This window comes from Parasteatoda tepidariorum, chromosome 8, assembly GCF_982258835.1.
Source record: "Parasteatoda tepidariorum strain Cologne lab strain chromosome 8, Ptep-v5.0, whole genome shotgun sequence".
NCBI classification, from domain to species: Eukaryota; Metazoa; Arthropoda; class Arachnida; order Araneae; family Theridiidae; genus Parasteatoda; species Parasteatoda tepidariorum.
This window is the reverse complement of record NC_141762.1, coordinates 100,611,874-100,633,280: the sequence shown is the minus strand read 5'-3', so window position 1 is coordinate 100,633,280 and position 21,407 is coordinate 100,611,874. Positions and strand designations below refer to the sequence as shown.

At 30.4% G+C, this 21,407-nt stretch overlaps 1 protein-coding gene across 4 annotated transcripts in view; it reads right to left on the bottom strand.

Annotated features, from left to right (window-relative positions):
* Positions 1–21,407, bottom strand: part of LOC107456498 (uncharacterized) — a 47,003-nt gene that overhangs the window by 1,811 nt on the left and 23,785 nt on the right. Inside the window, exons 20-28 of one of the 4 annotated variants that reach the window (XM_043048671.3) lie at positions 20,306–20,389; positions 18,840–18,914; positions 18,501–18,578; positions 16,169–16,249; positions 12,757–12,849; positions 10,636–10,734; positions 6,307–6,405; positions 3,451–3,549; positions 1,992–2,132 (exon numbers count right to left, since the gene is read on the bottom strand). In XM_043048671.3, the coding sequence (XP_042904605.3) occupies positions 1,992–2,132; positions 3,451–3,549; positions 6,307–6,405; positions 10,636–10,734; positions 12,757–12,849; positions 16,169–16,249; positions 18,501–18,578; positions 18,840–18,914; positions 20,306–20,389 (849 nt within the window). The remainder of the gene's footprint in view (positions 1–1,991; positions 2,133–3,450; positions 3,550–6,306; positions 6,406–10,635; positions 10,735–12,756; positions 12,850–16,168; positions 16,250–18,500; positions 18,579–18,839; positions 18,915–20,305; positions 20,390–21,407) is intronic. The other 3 variants (XM_087169503.1, XM_087169504.1, XM_087169502.1) reach the window with 3 other exon arrangements.

Below are 21,407 nucleotides of genomic sequence, written 5' to 3'. Positions count from 1 at the left end.
ACACTGGACAGTTAAAATTATCTTACAAAGGCTACAATTTAGAAGTTTACTTATTAAATTGTTCTAACATAAAAGGTCATGCATCCAAACTGTTTCATCCAGTGGCTTTAGGAGTGGTATATCATAATTAGTTTCCACCTTAAAAAATTAGCTAATACTATGATCAGAAAAAAAATAGTGTTCAAAGTCATATTTATTTTTATTATTATTGAAATTGAAGAAATGAATTAGGAAAATGATTATTAATTAGATCACTTTTAAAATTATCAGTCTCTTTATAATTGGAAAATTGGAATTATTTCTGCAAAACCTGAAAATCTGATTGGATATTGGAAAAAACCTTATTGGCTAAGTTGTAATCAAAATCGATACTTTTTTAAAGTGGAAAGTTAAAATCATTTCTCCTGTCAAAAATTTTAAAGGAAATTTATTTATCGTCGTTAATTTTAAGAGTTAAAACTAGAAAACTTGCTGAAGAATTTCAAATATTAGTTTTATTAATAATTAATTCACTTGGATAAATTTGCTTAATAAAAAATTTAAATTTTAAAAATATCAAAATTTTAAAAACTAAAATTTTAAAAACATCAAAATTAAAAACCAAAAGATCATCAATAAATCTGAGAAAAAAGGAATTTGTAGGAAGATTAAGATTACCAAATGATTTAACTGATCTATATTTTTTTAAAGAAGACAAAAGAGATTGCAAACATTAGTACTAAAATCATTGTCTACAGGAATACTATAATTTTGTTGAAAAAGTTTTGTTTGTCATTAAATAAACTATAATTGTTGTTTAGGTTAATATGAATGAGAAATTACCAGCTTTCTTTATCAATAATGCCATTAAAATTAAATAGGCCATGAATTTTAAGAAGGCCATCGAGAATTTTATTAGTTAGGAGGGGGTATATAAGTTTTCGAAATCAAAACAACTTAGAGAACCTATTGTATTTCAAGATTTTACTGCTTTTTAAAACTTTTGTACTGTTATTGATATTCCAGTTACGTGATTAATATTTTTAGTGTGTTTGATAATTTTATTTTTTACTCTTGTTAAAATATTTTCAAAGTAAATGCCAATTTTTTTCATGTACGCCACTAGCAATAAACCTGAATTTAGTTGGGGGTTCTATGGAATTTTGGGTTAGCAAAAAAAAAAAAAAAAAAAAAAAAAAAAAAGAAGAAAAAAAAAAGAAAGAGAAAGGAAAATTGTTAATATTATTTGGTTTAATTCTAAGTTTTTTATAGATAGCATTCGTTTTATTAATGATAATATCAATACTGGTGTTTGCGTTTTTTGTATGTAATACTGCTGTTTAGTTCATCAGAAAAAGTTGTTTGTATAATAAGTTTCCAAATAATACTAAAATTATTACTAGCTTAAAATTAGTGATAATATGGAAATTGTTTTGAATATTTTTAATTTCTTGTTTCAGTTCAAACTTAAAACTTAAATCTCATGAAAAAGTAATTTATTCCTTTTCAAATTAATTTTAAAATCATTTCATTCATAAAATTCTTCTATTGGAAAATGTTTACATGATAATTTTGAAATAAGATTTTCAATAAAAATGGAAATAACCTTATTTTTAGAAATAGGAAAAGATGGTCTAAATTTAAAATCTAAAGACTTAATTTTTTAAATTTATCACTATTAATAATATCTAAATTTTCGGTAACAATAAGTTTACAAAAAAATAAAGCTTACATATTCAACACATTTATAAAGATAGCTCATATTATCTGTAACTAAATCCCTATAATTAAAGAATTAAAAATTTTTATATATCTGATATTAGATTTGCAATTCAGCTGAATAGGGAGAAGGTTTTTATTTTTTATTAAGGATAGTGCTCAAATCAAGTTTATTAAAAATTTTATTTGTAAAATCTAGCACTTAATAGTCTTGTTGGGTATTATAATAAATTTTATGTCATACAATAAATTTTATGAATAAAATTTCACTGAATCATAAATGAGTCTAAAACCTCTTGAGTAACATTCTGGACTTCCCTCTTTCGCTTTGTCTTGAAAGGGAGCAACTTAGGTTCCGCATTCGAAGTGGCTGATAACTTATTCTTTCCCAATTTTGTGCCAGTTGTACTCAATCCTATAGGTTCATGCGATTTCTAAAGAAATAAATTAAATGTCAACGCATTCTACTAAACACTAATAAAAATACTAAGGAACAAAATGGATTGTTGCAAATTTTTACAAGGAAATTAACAAAAATCTACAATCCATTGAAGTAAAATATAGAAAAAGGAGAGCACCCCCCCCCCCCAAAAAAAGAAAAATGAAATTATTTTTAATTAAAAACACCGTTTAAAAATATCAAGATTTCTTATTACCGTAAAAAGTATTTATGTTTTATTTTAGATAAATTCAACAATTTATTTTAATTGCATATTTAACAAAAGGCTTGGTCAAAAAATATCTATACTTCAAACAAAAATACTCAGAATTAAAATAAATAGTTTGGTAGTTGACTCTTTACATTGCCAAAATAAATGTGGCTATTTTTTTTTTTTTGCCAGCAATCATGTATGCAATACTCCAGACTAATTGGAAAAGTCTCCCTTATTTTCTAATTAGTCTTGAAATTTTTTAGGCTTAACGCAGTAAACCCGCTTACTCTTAGACTAATATTTTATTTTCTAACCGTCGTTAAACAGTCGACCTAATCTTTTGGACTTACGACTACTATTGTTCAACTCCATAGCCTCGTAAATTTTTAACCCAATCCAGAAGATAAGGGATTTCTTGGAACAACTATTGGGGGATATTTGCCTTCGTGGAAGACTTTTGAAGGAACTAACCCGCATTTGCGTTACATGGAGAGTGAAACCTCCCACAGTTAGCCTGACTGCAAGAGGACAACCCTACCACTGAGACTATTTTATGTTAGCACTGTGGTCAGTGCGAGCCGTGTGCAAAATTCGTATCGACCAGCCATCGCTGGGATTCGAGCCGGGTTTACCTAATTCAAAGGAGAACGCTCTATCCCCTTAACCATCACGGCTCTCTAAGATTAATAAGAAAATGTGATCCCTGTCTCAATTAGTCGCGTAGTGTATTGAATGCTTATTTTAAATCTCCTTATTTAAGGATTATAGTAATAAACTTAAGAAAATCCACCCTGATTGGATAATTCTTTCTTAAGTAGCGTAAAGATCACTAAACTGATTCCTCTCCAGCCTGTATAGGGATTCCTATATAGGGTGATGAATATAAAGCAGATTAGAAAATAGTGAAAGCTTTAATATTCAGTCACTGAAAAATGCCGGCCCAAATTTCCCAGTTAGTATACGGCGACATTTAGCAGTCAATCTGACATACATGAAATGTGTAATTATTTTGGAAAAATATTTCTTAAATTTCGCTTCGTTTTCTAAGTTATAAATCATTCATAATTTGTTTGAGGAAAGAATAAAGTCAAACAAATACCTCATCATACACTAGTTCTAAACACTCAGATCCAGAGGAATCTAGATCTCTCGCTCTAGGTTTGGGCTCGATCACTCTCTTATCACAGATCTTTGCTTGCTATAAGAATATGGGCATTACAATTACTACCTTTTAAATGGAAATATAAGCATTAAGAATAGCATCGCAATAATAGCTGGATGATTAAAAGAATTATATGAAGTGCTATATAGTATATATATAATAATCATTACTAATATAATGACTAAGTACAATTATACACATTTAACTACGTACGAGTATACGTAGTGTATAGAGAAGTTATAAACTGTCGACCCAAAAACAAACATGAAATATAACAAGCAATTTCGATGAATTAAATAAATTTTATTAATTAATTTGTTAATAATGGAAAACAGTCTGAATTGTGAGGTTTAAAAAAATTTTATATTTTCAGAATTTTCAGATTTTTTAAAAACTTAAATCTAGATTTTTTATTTCATTTGATGAATAAAAAGTGCTTAAAAACTAATTTAAAAAATAAATTATAGAATGGTATTGAAATGGCACCTCATTTTGAAATTACATAGCCAAATTGCATTACTTTATATCACGAGTTAGCCAATAAATGAAAGATTTAATCATTTGAATTAACATGAGAGTAACAAATTTTTGAAAAGTCACAGTGGTTGAACTATAAGAGCCAGCTTTGCGTAACTTTGTCTACCTCCTTATGAATTGTAAGTCTTTAATCATTTATTCCTGTGAAATTAGGAAACGTCAATATTTGTAAGAATTTTGTAAATAAAAAACTGCTAGATCTTTTATTAATTTGTTACACTGTTTTATTAATTTGTTAGATCTTTTATTAATTTGTTACATTTGCTACCAATTTGATAATCATCTTTTTTTTTTTAATTATATGCATTATTACATTTTGCGTTACATAGAGAATGAAACCTCCCATGGTTCGCCTGACTGCCAGAGAACTCTAACCCTACCACTGAGGATATTTTATATTAGCACTGTGGCCGGTGTGAGCCGGTGCAGAATTCGTAGCGACTAGAAATCGCTGGGATTTGAAACCGCTTCACCTAATCGGAAGTCGAACGCTCTATCCCGTGAGCCACCACGGCTCTCTTAGCTTAATAAGAAAATATCATCCTTGGCTCAGTTAGTCGGGCAGTTTGTAGTCATGTTGTCTATTGAAACTTTATTTTAAATCGCCTTATTTAAGGATTATTGTAATAAGCTTAAGAAAATTCACTCTGATTGGATAATTCTTTCTTAAGTAGCGTAAAGATGAATAAACAGATTCCTCTCTAGCCTTTATAGGGATTCCTATATAGGGTGATGAATATAAAACAGATTAGAAGGTTTTAATATTCAGTCACTGCAAAATGCAGGACGGAGTTTCCCAGTTAGTCTACGACAACATTTAGCAGTCAATCTGACATCAGGGTTGCCACAGAATAAAATGATCAATATAGTTGCTTTTAGTAGCCTAATGTATGAAAACAGTTGCCGAAAACTATCCAAATAGTTGTCTAAATAAGAACAAAAATATGACTAAAATATTATAAAATGACTTAATTGTCATATACCATGATCCGTTTAGTCAAGTTGGTGGCCAATATGATAAATTTTTTTTAAACATTAGTGTTCTAGCACTACATTTTCATTAAAAAAAATAAGTATATTTGCAGAAAATTAAATACCTTTAATTGCTAGAAATCATTCAAAAAAATATTTTTTCATTAAAAAAAAACATACTTTTTCTAAAAAATTTTCAGTTTAACCAATAATTGATTTAGCAAATATATATACACCGAAGAGCCATTACATTATGACCACCCTGCTATAAAACACGTAGGACCACCTTTAGTCTTCAAAACTGCTAGTACCCGCCGTGGCATTGATTCCACAAGGTGCTGATAGGTAGTCTGAGGTATCTGGCACCAAGCGCTCACCAACTGGTCCCGCAATTTCCTCACATTGCGAGGGGATAGCGTGGCAGAACGAATTTGGTTTTCCAAGTAGGACCACAAATGCTCTATTGGATTAAGGTCAGGTGAATTTGGGGGCCAAGACATGACTTAAAAGTCACTGGAATGTTCCTCGAACCTATCCATGACGATTCGACCCTTATGACATGGTGCATTATCCTGTTGGTAAACACCCTCCCCAGCAGGAAAAACTGTTGCCATGAATGGGTGAACCTAGTCTGCAACTATGTTCAAGTAGCTTACAGACGTCAGGGATTGTTCTATGAGGATTATGGGTCCTTATGTGCCCCATGAAAACATTGTTCCTGGGCGAGAAACCATGAAAACCTGGGCGAGCCCACTGTCATAGATGGAGGGTGGTCATAATGCAATAGCTCTTCTGTGTATATTAAAATGATTATTCAAATTCAAAATTCAAGCATCATAATATCGTATTAAAAATTGGGGTTTTTTAAATCATGCAGAATTTCGTAGCAATAACTGTTCAAAATGCGATTGAGAAGCAAAATAGATTCAGATTCAATAGTGGTGTAAAGTGAGAGAAAATTGAGAAAAGTGATGACTCAAATTTGCAATTCAATTTTTTTTCTTTTTCTTTTTTTTTAAGAAAAAAATATTCATTGTGTTCAGAAGTCAAGGTTCAGGTTGTCAAGAAAATTTAGGCTAAAAAAACAACGCTAGGATCACAGAAAAGTCTCCCAATAGTATCTTTTTCCTGAAAATAGTTGATTTTTAGCCTTTTCAGGCAAAAAAAAAGCTGCCATAGTCGCCTCAGGTCGAAAATAGTTGCAAATAGTAATTATTTTGGAAAATATTTCATTTCATTTCTAAGTTATGAATCATTCATAATCATAAAAATAGGAACAAATACCTCATCATACACTGGTTCTAAACATTCAGATCCAGAGGAATCTAGATCTCTCGCTCTAGGCTTGGGATCGATCACTCTTTTACCACAGATCTTTGCTTGCTATAAAAATATGGGCATTACAATTACTACCTTTAAAATGGAAATATAAGCATTAAGAATTGCATCGCGATAATCGCTGAATGATTAAGAGTAATACATGAAATGCTATATAGTATATATATAATAATCATTACCCCCGTAGCAGAATCACAGCGACATTGTCGCAGAACGGCACAGAGTTCTTACAGAAAGATTTTTCATTTAAAAAGTTTAAAAAAAAATTCTTTTCTTTTCTACAAAAATTCACACGCAATATTTGAATCATGCATTTAAGTAATCACGTTTTGACACTCTTAATTTGCGTCGATAGTATCGCGAATCGATGTAATGTTTCGATTGTATTTTCGGCAGTTCTTGATATTGATTTTCCCGTGGATTTTAAAGATCCCGATATATTTCGAACAATATGGAAAATTCGAATCGTGCATTTGAGTATTTACTTTTTAAGGCAATAATTCTACCGAATTTTCGGCAGTTATGGCTTTTGACTTCTCCATAGTTTTTAAATTCGATAATCTCGAAACGAAACACGCATTTGAGGAGTCTGATTCACGTGATTTCGGCGTCGATCTTTTTTTCAGCAATTACTACTACGAATTTCATGATTTCTAATTTTATTTTTTTGTGATAAGTATTTACAAAATGCGAAGAAGGAAATAATTTGAGCTTCCTCCCCAACTAAATGCGAGAATATCACTCATATTAGAATAAAAAATTATTACATAGTTCTTTTGTAAAGCCGGCCAGGTGGCCGAGTGGTTAGCATGCCTGACTGCGAAGTCAATGGTTGCGGGTTCGAACCCCGCTCTGGGCATGGATGTTTCTCTCTCTCGGAATTGTCTTCCGATGTGTGAATTTGGCCCACCGTATGAACGGGTATTTGTGGCAGTGTAGAGGGTAATGTTGCGCGCTTCCGTGACTTTGGTTCACAGGTGCCCACTGGGTAACGATAAATGAGCAACACTTCCGGCATCTTCTAAGGAGAAGAGCAAAAGTTCAATGCCTGCCGTTATTAAAAATAAAAAAAGTTCTTTTGTAAACACAGCGCTTTTGTTATTTCAAATTAGTAACATATATGTTTGCTATTAAAAGTATCTTGCAGAAAGATATTAGTGCTAGAGAGTTTTATTGCAGATGGCTCGAAAAAATTTTACCACAGGGATCATTACCTATATAATGACCAAGTACAATAATACACATTTAACAACATATACGTAGTGTATAGAGAAGTCATAAGCTGTCAACACAAAAACAAACATGAAATATAAGAGGAAATTTTGATGAATTAAATAAATTTTATTAATTAATTAGTCAATAATGAAAAACAATGTGAGTTGTAAAACAATTTAATAATGAAAAACAATTTGATTGAGTCTTTAATCTATACATAATAATAAACGCGGCTGTGTGTGTCTGTAATCACAATATATCGCCCAAGAAGCCTCGCCCAGGCACGAAACTCGGCACATAATTGTGTTTTGACATAATGAAGAAATATTTTTTTTTTCTTTTTCAAAAATTTGGATTAGTTTTTTAGTTATCAGTCATTTTGTCAGAAAATCTATGCTTTTTCGTTTTCAAAAAGCCATATTCAAAAAACTATTAAAAAATGCATATACTTTTCTCCACTCTTATAAATGTATGCTAATGCGAACCTTACAATTGAAATATTAATTTTCGACAACTTAAACCAATAATATACGAAGGAATTAATAATTTAATTGTAAGGTTCGCATTAGTTTACATTTATCAAAGTGGAGAAAAGTTTAACTTTTGTATTAAAAATGTGGCAACATATTCGATACGTAAATAGAACGCTTCGCTTTAATATATTTGTTGCTGTTCATAATTGTTATAATAAGTTTTTCTTCTTCTTTCCACGCTCTATTTTTTTTTCTTAAGCGAAAACGATAAATTTTGTAGCGATATAGAAATAGAAATTGATACCGTAAAAAATTATATAGAAATAGAAATTGATACCATAAAAAATTAATTCGTTTTCGTGTTCTTGAAGCGTAATGAATGGTTTGAAGAACAGAAACATTAAATAATTATAATTTTCATGTATTTAGCATTTTAGTTTTTTTTCTTAAGCGTTGCAGCTATATAATATATAAAATAGGAATTTAATTGGGTATAATATGAAAAAAACACAACTACTTCGATTTAGTAGGAACAACATATGACGCAATGCTAAACGAATGGAATTTAGTTGTTGTTTATTTAGTTATTGTTATTAGTAGTTGTTGTTGTTGTTTATTTAGTTGTATTTAGTTTCAATAACTTTTCTTTATAATGCAATAAAATCTGGCGCGCAGCTATTTAAACGATCGAACACTTCGTTTGTTTATTTGCGGCTTGAAGCTAGGCTCGCAGAAAATGCCGTTCATGGGTTAAATTTAGTAGGAACAACACAACCTGTGACGTAGGCTATATTATACCCAATTGCTTTTGAAGGAACGATCACACTTACCTTGGATCTCTTTGGTTTTTCTATTCATTATTTTAACAGTTTTTTATTAAATGTAATTAGTTATTTTCAGAAAGTTTCAGTTTGCAGGTAAGCACTTAGATTTTAATATTGAAGTTTCATGATTTGCTTTCATAGTAATTGTTGTTCTAAAGTATTCGTTGACTTCTTAAAAACCCGATTACTGACATGGCAGAACCGCCTCCCAAAAAACATTGTATTTTGTCAAGGAAAAAGATATTAAGAGATTCTCAAAGAAGAAGAAGGGCCCAAGAAACGTCTGTGGAATGTCGAAGAAGGATGGAACATGACCGAATTTCGACAAGCAATTCTAGAGACCAAGAAGTATCAGAGAAACGTCAAAGAAGATTAGAAGAGGATTGTGTCTCAACTAGCAGTGTTAGGGCCTGAGAAACACCTGAGAAACGTCAAAGAAGATTGGAAGAGGATCGTGTCTCAACTAGCAGTGTTAGGGCCTGAGAAACGTCAAAGAAGATTAGAAGAGGATCGTGTCTCAACTAGCAGTGTTAGGGCCTGAGAAACACCTGAGAAACATCAAAAAAGATTTTAAGAGGATCGTGTCTCTACTAGCAGTGCTAGGGTCCCAGAAACATAGCGTGGCGGACAGTCATTTAAATATGTGAAATTAGAAAGCGTCAATATTTGTAAAAATTTTGTAAATAAAAAACTGTTAGATCTTTTATTAATTTGTTACATTGGTTGTCTATTACTAATTTGATAATCATCCTTTTTTTTTATTATATGCAATAATATATTTTGCGTTATATGGTGAGTGAAACCTCATACGGTTAACATGCCTGCAAGAGGACTCTAACCCTACCACTGAGGATATTTTATGTTAGCTCAGTGGTCGGTTCGAGCTGGGTGCAAAATTCGTATCGGCCAGCCATCGCTGTGATTCTTACCTAATTGAAAGGGGAACGCTCTATCCTCTGAACCACCACGGCTCTCTAAGATGAATAAGAAAATATCATCCTTGGCTCAATTAGTCGCTCAGTTTGTAGTCATGTTGTCTATTGAAACTTTATTTTAAATCGCCTTATTTAAGGATTATTGTAATAAGTTTAAGAAAATCCACTCTAATTGGATAAGTCTTTCTTGAGTAGCGTAAAGATCAATAAACCGAATCCTCTCCAGCCTTTATAGGGATTCTTATATAGGGTGATGAATATAAAGCAGATTGGAAGGTTTTAATATTTAGTCACTGAAAAATGCAGGCCGGAGTTTCCCAGTTAGTCTACGACGACATTTAATAGTCAAATTGATATACATGAAACCAGTGCCGGATTACCCATTAGGCCAGACTAGGCCATGGCATGGGGCCCCCAATGATTAGGGGCCCCCTTTCAATGGATTTTTAGAAAATAAATTTTAAAAAATTAAGAAAAACAATTATTTAAAAAAATCTATTCTAAATATATATGCCATGATTATTTTTTAGTTCTAATTTAACAAAATAAAGTAAAATTCAATTTATTATTATTTATTTTAATTTTAAATATGCTTTCTAAAATGAAAAGATATATAAATACTTTTATATTTGAATAAATAAAAAATATTCGAGAAAAAAATTTAATCTAAGGGCCCCAAAAATTTGAATGGCCTAGGGCCCCAACGCTTAATCCGGCACTGCATGAAACGTGTAATTATTTTGGAAAATATTTCTTAAATTTCATTTCATTTTTAAGTTATAAATCATTCATAATTTGTTTGAGGAAAGAATAGAGTTAAACAAATACCTCATCATACACTAGTTCTAAATATTCAGATCCAGAGGAATCTAGATCTCTCGCTCTAGGTTTGAGATCGATCACTCTTTTATCGCAGATCTTTGCTTTCTATAAAAATATGGGCATTACAATTACTACCTTTAAAATGGAAATATAAGCATTAAGAATTGCATCACGATAATTGCTAAATGATTTAGAGTATTAATATGTAATGCTATATAGTATCAGGGCTAAAGAGAATAGAAGGGCTGGTTCACTCCTTTGAAGAAACTCTCGCCGCACCAATCCTCCGATTTTCTCTAGTGACGTTACTTTGGCGCAAAGCTCGCACTTTAACTTCAAGAACAGAGCGTTCGGCCTTACTAGCTCTAACTAATATTGGAGCATTTCTTTTTGTAACATATTCTAAGACATTTGTTATTTTCTATAATGACTTTTCTCAGTTTTTGCCGTGAATTTACAAAATTTTAAGACTATTAACGAAATGACAGTTTGCGCGATTGTAACTTGCAAAAATTCTGATAGAAAATAAAATATATAGTGTACAGTTGAAATTCTCCTAATTCCATAACTTATTTTTTTAATGTAGTCATTCTAAATATTTATGATTCTTTTAAAAATTATATTCTCTTGAATTTAAATATCTACAAATTATATCACGTTAATTTTAAATATCTATAAGCAATTGTAAAATTTCTAATGTCATTATGAACCTAAATTATTATTTTGGTTCAGTAATTAGCGTTTAAGGTTGATGTTTCCTAATGATTAAGTATGAACAAATTGCTATTAGCGGCATATTTTAAAATCGGGGATTCTAAATTTAACTCAACTTATTGTCATAAAAGAATATGTAGATAAAAAAGTGTCGATATATGCTTTCATTTTTCTTAATAATTAAAGTTAAAACTGAACTTTTCAAAATAAAGTATTTATAGTGTCAATTTCGCTAACTAGTAAAATATTTTTATAAGTTTAAAATGGTATTTTTTTAATATAATGGCAAAGAAAGTTTTTTTAAACTATGTTTATGAATGGAAATAATGTGTTAATTACGTGAAGTTTGAAAGCTAATAACCAGTAAAAGTCTAACTTATTTTTACAAAGAGAAATAAGCAAAGTTATCATAATATCTTTGCGTGCGATCTTCCGAGATCCGTGGACACAGTGACGTCATGTGGAGGGAAATCGTAGCTTCAGCTCTAAGAGCGGAGTGAACTAGCCCTTCTATTCTCTTTAGCCCTGATATAATATATACATAATAATTATTACCTACATGATGATTAAGTACAGTAATACACATTTAACAACATATACGTAATATATAGATAAGTTATAAGCTGTCAACCCAAAAACAAACACGAAAGATAACGGGCAATTTTAATGAATTAAATAAATTTTATTAATTAATTTGTTGATAATGAAAAACAAGTTGAATTGTGAGGTTTGAAAAATTTTATATATTCAGAATATTCAGATTTCTTTAAACTTAAATCTAGATTTTTATTTAATTTAATTAATAAAACGTGCTTGAAAATTAATTTAAAAAATAAATTATAGAATGGTATTGAAATCGCACCCCATTTTGAGACTACATCGCCAAATCGCATTATTTTAAGTATGTCTTACGAGTTAACCTATAAATGAAAGAGTTAAGCATTTAAATTAAGATTAAAGTTACAATAATGCTTGAAAAGACACAGTGGTTTAACTATAAGAGCCAGCTTTACGAAACTTAGTCTACCTCCTAACCAATCGTAAGTCTTCAATCATTTATGCCAGCGAAATTAAGAAACGTCAATACTTGTAAGAATTTTATAGATAGAAAACTGTTAGATCTTTTATTAATTTGATACACTGATACAAAAAATTTAGTCACTATACCTCTAGCTTTGATCATGTTTAAACATATACCTAGTATGGTGAAGTACTGAAATATGTGAACAAATTAATAGTGACTCGGTTAAATAAGTAAAAAAATAAAATGTTAAAACAAATTATCAAATATATATTTTTCAATTTATTTTTCCAATTAATTTCTAGGATCTGTGTGCACTTGTCATTACATTTCATAAAATTATAAAATATTTAGTTTTATAAATTTTGAAAGGAAAAAAAGGAATACATTACCTGATCATACACTTTCTCCAAGCGTCCTGAAGACTTAATATCCCATTTTTTATCGTCGTGAGGCATTGGCATTATATTTTCATTCACTGGTTGCTAATAAGACATTTTATTTAATTAAGGATAATTTTAGAGTTTTTGAGTGCTTCAATTTTTAAAATAAACTTTATATGCAGTTAAAAATAACAACTTAATTTAGAAGTGCTTATAATGGGTAACCAAGTTCCACTGCCGCTTTTTTTCTTTTCTTTTTTTAGTATGGAAGTGTAGTGTGTCTACCACTACAAAAATTCAATTCCAATTTACTAGTATATAAGACATGTTAACACGATTCTATGTTGGGGTACCTTTTCATAGACATTGTCGATAACTTCTCTTCCCACATTGGTGACCTAGACACGATCTGCCATGCCCATGCCTACCTTGATAGAAACGCCTACTTCGATGGATGGTCCACAATGAACAGTAGACTTGCTGCTTGTAACTGCGACATTATCTACCTCTTTGCGCTGTTGCTACTCAGTCTCGATCACACACAACGTCTGCCTGTGCACACTCGACAGCTAATGGCAACACAGGAATAACCACGACCAAGAACTTAATACCACTCACACGATCAACATCTAATAGTACGGTGATCTTAATACAGCTCTCCCAGCTTCTCGCAAAACAGCAATGAATGAACTAGTGGTATCCGTTCATCGAATTCTATCACAGATATAGTTCTGGTGGGGGAGTGCTGTAATGTGTCTACCACTACAAAAATATAATTCCAATTCACTAGTATATAAAATATGTTAACGTAATTCTGTGTTGGGGTACCTTCTCATAGATGAATGTTAACGTTGCCAATAACTTCTTTCCCCACAGAAGCATTCGAACTTCTTTATCAGTCGTTTGATACCAAATTCTTATGCAAAAGTTAGTTTAATCGCTTTCCATAGAATTCAATTAGGTGGCTAAAACGAGGCGTTCTTTTAAAGCCAAAATTTTTATTTTCAAATTTAGCATATTCATCACGAGTGGTTCCTTCTGGGTCGACCTGAACTGCGCAAAATTTTCTACCCCCTTCAATCAGTGACATCAATTATCGAACTCTCCTCCTCACCAAAATTCGTCATGGGAGGGGAAAGAAAGTAGGAAATAAAAATGACTGTTTTTCGCCAACAGATATTCTTTCTCAATATTCTCTCGTTCCTTTCTTTTTTTAAAAATTTTTCCGATTGTTAACATAAGCATGATATTGATAGACACTTATTTTCATAATTTAGAATCAAAGATTTTTTTTCCAAGCACATATAATATACGGCATGTTATCTTCTAAGTCGATGTAGTTTTTTGCTAAGTAATTGTGTATGGGGTCCCTCATTTGTTGGTTCAAAAAAAACAAAATGTAAAATAAAATATAAAAAACACCAAAAGGAACCACCAGGAAATATTACCTTGTTAATAATTATATGGATTTAACTGCTGGTAGAATTCAGGATGATGCATCAAAATTTAATTTAATTAAACATTGAAAAAAATTTTAGTATTTGAAAGATATTAGATTTATTTTTTAAAAATTTAATAAATTCATAAGGATTAATTGAAAGTTTACGGTTAGGAACTGTCCTCACTTCATGCTATTTGACAGACTCACTCTTCAGCAGCTCTAAGTGTGGAGGAGGTCAAAGGTCATTATTCATATCACACTTTCCCCCTTTAGCGCAATTTATGCTCGTTCATTCTTCTAACTATGACTTCCTCCCAACACGCTGCACAAATGTCATCAGCAGCTATTACGGCTTTACCAATCTTGATTAATAGCAAAAAGAAGGCGATATCGAAAAAGTTCTTTTTTCTTGACTTGACATTTCATTTTTATGATATTGAAAAGCTTTTAATGACATGCAAAATATAAAAAATCTTGATTTAAAAAAGGATTGTGGGAATTTAGTTACCAACCTAATACAAAATAACATTTAATGTTGTCAGAAATTTGATAAATGCGTGTGCAAACTTAAACTTTAATCAATAAGATTATCAAAAATATTTATTTACCATTTTATTAACATTTAAACCTCTTATAAGCAGGAATTTATATCGATTTGAATCAGTTGATTTATCATGAGCGATTTTAAATCACTACAGAATTTAAATCTATGTATTTTCCTTGTTTAAATCATGATCTTAATCAAATGGTTTCTAATGAAAAATTAGTGATTTCAGATGCCTAAAATTATTTATTCAGCTTGAAAAATGATTTACTTTTTATTAATGCAAACTTATGTTATCAAATTAAAAAACACTGCTAAATTATGTTACTAATTAGTTTCTTTGAGAAAATTGAAAATTAACCCTTTATAAAGGCAACAGAGAATCCTACCAATTGAATTTGAAAGAAAAAAAAAGTGAAAAGAAATTTTCTGACGCTGTCCAGATTCCAGACGTCTAACAAGTCTTGAGGATGGGCGCCTATTTTTGAGAGCTTGAATCATGTTGAATTTATTTCTATATGCATATTTTTGTCAATGAATTCTTTTAATCATGTACTACCTTTGTTTTCGCATTTTTTGGAAGACAGCATAGTCATACATTGTGCTTTCAAAATTGAGATATTCAGAAATTTTCAGATAAATCAAAATTGAGAAGAAAAAAAAATTAAATTTAGTTTTCCCATATTTTGACTTCATTTGCATAATTTCTTTTTGAAAAAAAGAATCACCGTTCGTCGTTAAAATGAGAGGAAAATAATTTAATTACTTCAAAACTAATTTGAAATATAGGCTTTCCTATGTTCAGACCTAAGAGAACATGACTAAAAAAAATAAATGATTTTACTGCATTTAGTTTTATTTTTTGTTGAGAAATTAAAAGGAAAACGCAAAACTCCAAAATAAATACAAAACAGCAAAACAAAAAGATACTTATTGCATGTTTACAGAAATAATTGTAAGTCGCTGTAACAAATCATAATTCAACAATAAATAGTTTTAGCTAAATTGCATTGCGTGGCACAAAAAGGAAAGAAAAAATAAGAAATTTAAAAATTTTCTATTAAACAACTCAAAAACTAACTCATTATTAATGCCATTGACATGACATTTTCCTGATACGTTTTTCTAAAAACATGAAATTGTAACTAATTCTAAAGGTAGCAAATTTCTTTTTTTATTTCTTTTAATTCTTTTATTTCTTTTAATTCTTTAATTTATTTTAATTCCTTTATTTCTTTAATTCTTACACAATATTCAATCAATCAGCCAGTCCAGTAAACAACGGCCTTCAACTCAATATATATTATTACATCAAGATTACCTCAATAAGAAAAATTAAATATAGCTATTATAAATGAGATTTGATTAATATTTATTAATAGTTTGGGATTTTGCCAGAAAAAATAAAAAATTAAGGGAATAAAAATCGAACAAACCTCGTGCTTTTTATCTTTAACGAAAAGACTCGATTCATTGTCGTTTCCATTATACATCTTGGAAGGAACACTGCCACAATTCTGTTGAGGAAAAAAAAGTTATTGAGAGTTTTTACAGATTACAATTTATCTTTAAAGTTACTTTAATACTTTTCCAAGTTACTTCAATATTTTTTTATAATCCATTAAAAATATACTCGTTTTAAAATTTCATCTGGAATAAAATAATTTTCGCAAATCTACTAGATAATCAAGAGTAGAAATTTCCTTTTAAAATTCAGTTTTTAAAGAGAATATTTAATTTAAATTAGAATTAAATAATCACTATTTAATACAGAAATGAATATCATGTTTGTCTTATAAAAGTGGAGGCTTGCTGAAGTTCATAAAAAAGGACCATGCGGGCAGCTCTGATGAAATGGACATTAAAATGTATTAAGTTTCTGCATTTTTCTTTCTCTTTTTTAAAAAATAAATAATAACAATTTGCATCCCTAGTTAAAATTTTTGATGGTTATTCATTGATGGACCAACATAATCTTGATGATAACTATCCATAATTCCATCATGAACCATTATATTTTTGATGGTAACCAACATAAGTAATCATCATCTTAATGTAGAAATTCGGACTGATTTAGGATGGTACACCATAAGAATAGCAACTTGTTTTGATGGTTTGTTCATGTCTAACCATTACGAATTTCCATCATAGTATCTAAGAAATCAAATGTTGGAACGATCATGAACAACCAATATCCCAACGTAGGAATTCGGATTGATTTATGATGGTCCAACAAAAAAAATGAAATTGTTCTGATGGTATATTCATAAGAACCAACAAGAATTCCCATTAAATCATCATGGAAATGTATAGTTGGAACCATCATGGATTGTTTGTCCATGAGAGATAAACTTCTCTTGATGGTTGACCTTCATAGTATTAAAGTAGCCTTTCCATCATGGAATAATGGAAGTTTGTTGGCATATCAAAACTATAAACACGTAATGGAATATGTTGGATGATGGTGACCGTCAAATGATGTTGGACCATCATAAATCACACTGATACCAACATAAACCATCAAAATGTTTTGATGGGACCATCAAGAACTTTCAAAATTTCCTTATACTTTCCTTCTTGACTTGGAATGCCATGAAACGTTGTAAGCATGATGTTTCAAATCATTCGAAAGAAGATGTTATGTTCAACCTAAGTCATTAAGTTTTCCGTTTTACTGGTCATTTTCGACAGCTCCTTTTTTTTGCTTTCAATCTCAATTCTAAGGCAACAAAAAAAAGCTACTCGTGACAATTGTGCTGCGTATAGAGAGGCTGTTACAGCTAATAGAACTTGTCATTAAAATGCAAAATTTAGAAATGGAATCTTAATGAGTGGCCATTAAGTTGTGCTCGATGAAGAGTTATCTGAGAGCTTGAGAGCGATTTTTGTGCGAAAATTTGCGTCTAACTAGAAGGAAACTGCCTGAGCAAATCAAATGACTTCACAGCTCAAACGTATAAAAAAGGTTCGGGATTCAGTTGTCAACTTAATATAAACACATAGTTTATTATTTTAAACCTGTATGCAAAGTTTATTTAAAAATGATATCGATGAATTTTCTTTAAAGCTTTAAAAAAGTTAATGAAAGCTGTAATTAATTAGCTGTCCCCTCAAACGTAAATTTAAAATTTCTGAAACACGATAGCAAAACATTAAAATAAAAGAAACAAAATAAAGAAATAAAATTGTGATTGCTTTATTACAATCACTGGTTACCCATCGGCCAAATGCTTTTTTTTCTGGTTTGACATCGATAAACGGCACAACATTCCAAATCATGGGTTGCAAAAACTGTCTCAATGGATGCTTGTCGTAGGATTGGTCTTCAAATCCTGCCTATATACGTGTTTCAAGATGTCACAAAATACTTTTCCTTCTTCAGTATTAACATTCATATTAAAATCAACGTCAAGACAGTCATTATAAGTTAATAATAAAAATAATATAAAAATACTTTAAATTATTATTATGTAAATACATTAAGAATGACTGCTGGTGAAAATAAAAAGAAAAAAAGAATTCAAAAAAAATTATCAAATAGCAGTGGTCGCCATAGGAACGCAAGCAATGACGACGCATGCGCACTGTTTACAATTCCTCTTGAACACAGTTGAAAAGTGCGATGACGTCCAAATTAAATGCGTACACCATCAAAATAAAATCTATAAAAAGATCCATTTTCCCAAAGGGTAATAGTGATTGCATAGTATAATTTTTTTAAGGAAATGCCCAAAAAGTCATTCTTAGATTTTTTAAGGAAATATTTACTTTTCGTTGAATTTCAGATCTTTTGGGATAATCCTCCTTAGTGTATGCAGCAGCATTTTGCATTTTTTCTTCGACACACTATTAAAAATAATAAATCTTTAAGAAAAATGCTAAAATAATTAAAAATTTTTACTAAAAATTATCACATTCTGAATCGGAGCAGCTTAGCCAGCTTTTTTTTTTCTTTCTTTTTTATAAAAAACATAATTTCTGGTATGCTCGTCAAGTTTTTGCACCAGAAAAATAGAGGAGACAAGTCTGCAAAATTATGCGTAGAAAAGTTGCTCCGATTAGCAGCAATTTAAAATATTTTTAGAAATCGAAAATTTTATTTTTTACCGTATCAAGTGTAGTTTCAACGCACATTTCACCAAACGTTCGCATCCCACTCTTTAATTCATCGTTTTTCCGAACCTAATTTGAAAAAGAAAAAAAAATTATTTCATGCGGATTTATTCGACTATTGAATTTTTTCTTTTCATTTTCAACTTAATAGCAAAAAAACTTATTAACAATAAAAAAAAAATATAATAGAATTTCAAACAAATTACGTTGCAAAGCTTCATTAAAGAAGAAAATAAAAGCAATATTTCAGTAATCACTTATAAATTTAGAGTCTTTTTTTGTCTTTAATTATTTAAATAATAATAATGCGGTGGCCTCAATTCTTTCCTTTTACATTTATGTTTGATTTTAAGCCTTAACACTCATAGCCGATTTCAACGTATGAGGTTTTTATACAGATCCTCTAAATCCCGTTTTTTTTAGTTGTTTTTAAAAATAGAAATCTTTTATGATTTTTTTATTTTATTTTATTCTATAACCGTCGTTGAACAGTCGATCTAAGTTAGAGTTTACAGTTAAAAATGTTCAGCTCCGTAGTCTTGTTATTTTGAATCTAATCCAGAAGACAAGGAACTCTTGGATCAGTACCACTAGAGATATTGATTTGTTTTGGGAACCTGAAGGACTTTGTGACACCGATATATTTAACGAGCACCAGTCACCGTTTCATAAACGGAGATTCTTTGCCAGGCTGAATTCGAACTCCCATTATCAGGAACACGAGTCCACAACCTTACCAGCCAGGCTATCCCGGCCATAAGCTATCCATCAAGGATAATAATAATAATAAAAAAGATTGATCATAAAAAACAATTTCATTGAGATAATGCTGAGAATATAGCTGGAATCTTATAACCGCCAAGCAATCTGAAAAATGTTTTCGAGGTTTTCCTTTGTGGGCAACACAGAATGTGATTATTTTAATTTTAATGTCATCTTAATTAAAATAAGTTATTCTTATAACTTTCATAAATATGATTGTACTCCGATACTTAAATTGCGAGTTTCTTTAATTTCTAGATTGAATTAAAAAATAAGAAGAGCATTTCGTTATATTCACAAAGATGATATGCTATCTATGAAGGATAATAAAATAAATCATTGATTATAAAAAAAATTATTTCATAGAGATAACAAACATTTAACTGGACTCCTATAACAGCCAAGCAATCTGAAAAAAATATTCGCAGTTTTCTTTTCTGTGTAACACAAAATCTTTAATTCCAGTTTAATTTTAATAAAATCAATTCAGTCTAATTTCAGTTTAATTTTAATAAAAATAAATTATTATTGCTTTAGTAGGTTATTTCATTACGAACAACATTACGAGTTTTACTAAATTACAACTGGGATTTTTTTTTTCAATCCACCCTCGTTTCAATAACTTTAATTTTTAGCAAAGTATGTTACTTTTTCATAAGAATCATTTAAGAAAAATAAAAACGACAGTTCATTCATACAAGATCAGCAATTTCCAATTTCAAATTTTCTATATCTTCCTTTAATTTCACGTTTTCTGATTCCAGCTTTTCAAGATTTTCAACCTAAAGAAAAAGAAGAAAAATGATCCAATTCGTATATTAAACTAAGGACTCAATCAATTCACGCCAGCTGCTTTCCTTTGAAAGGATGGTTCATTTTGAATGGGATTTGTGCCAAAAACAGCAGAAGCCTCATAGTTCTTGTTCTGATTTACTGCACGGTTAGAAATTTCTCGAAAAAAATGGTTAAATAACAATCTATTCAATTGTTATGTTACCGTACTTAAACAAAGCAGCCAAATAATCATAAATAAGATGGTAATGAAACTATTAACAGTGAGTCGTTTATTAACTATTTTTTTCTAAAACGGTTAAGAAATAAGAATTTTATTGACTCATGATCGACAGAACTGGGGTTCGAGTCCCAGCGTTGACACTTACATTCCACACATGAAGAATTTTCAGTGTCCTGCACTCCCCGATGCTCATTATCTAACGAGAAGCCTAGCTCTTATGTCCTGTTAAATTTCCCTTTTTACAGTTTCGAAATCATGCTGACTGTGAATGGTTAAAAAACCGTTTAGTTTCGTATTCATGATTTTATAACCCTACCAGTTGTAAACGGTTTCAAAACCATAACGGTGAAAAATATCCTTTACCGTAAACTTTGCGGTTAATCGGATGGACATCAGACTGCTGCCGGTTATTTTACCATAATCTTAGAATGAAAATTCTAACAATGTGGGGGTGCTAACTCCAGAATCAGTCGTTCTTAACTAGATTGCTGCAAGCACCCAAAAAGGAACGCTCTTCTCCAGGAAAAAACATAGAGTATGAAAAACAAGATAGCGCATAACTTGCTACTTAATATATAATGGGGGAGAGGAAACTGGTGGAAAACCGTGGCAGTCAAAGAGACAAAGGTAGCCAAAGGAGAAAAATGACTTGAAATTCTGTAGATAGGTGATATACCATGTATATACATTACTGTGAATGACCGAAATCAAGAGAATGTCGACTTTCACCTGTGAATGTCAACAATCACAGAGTCGCTTTGGTGAATGTCCGAAATATTTGCTAT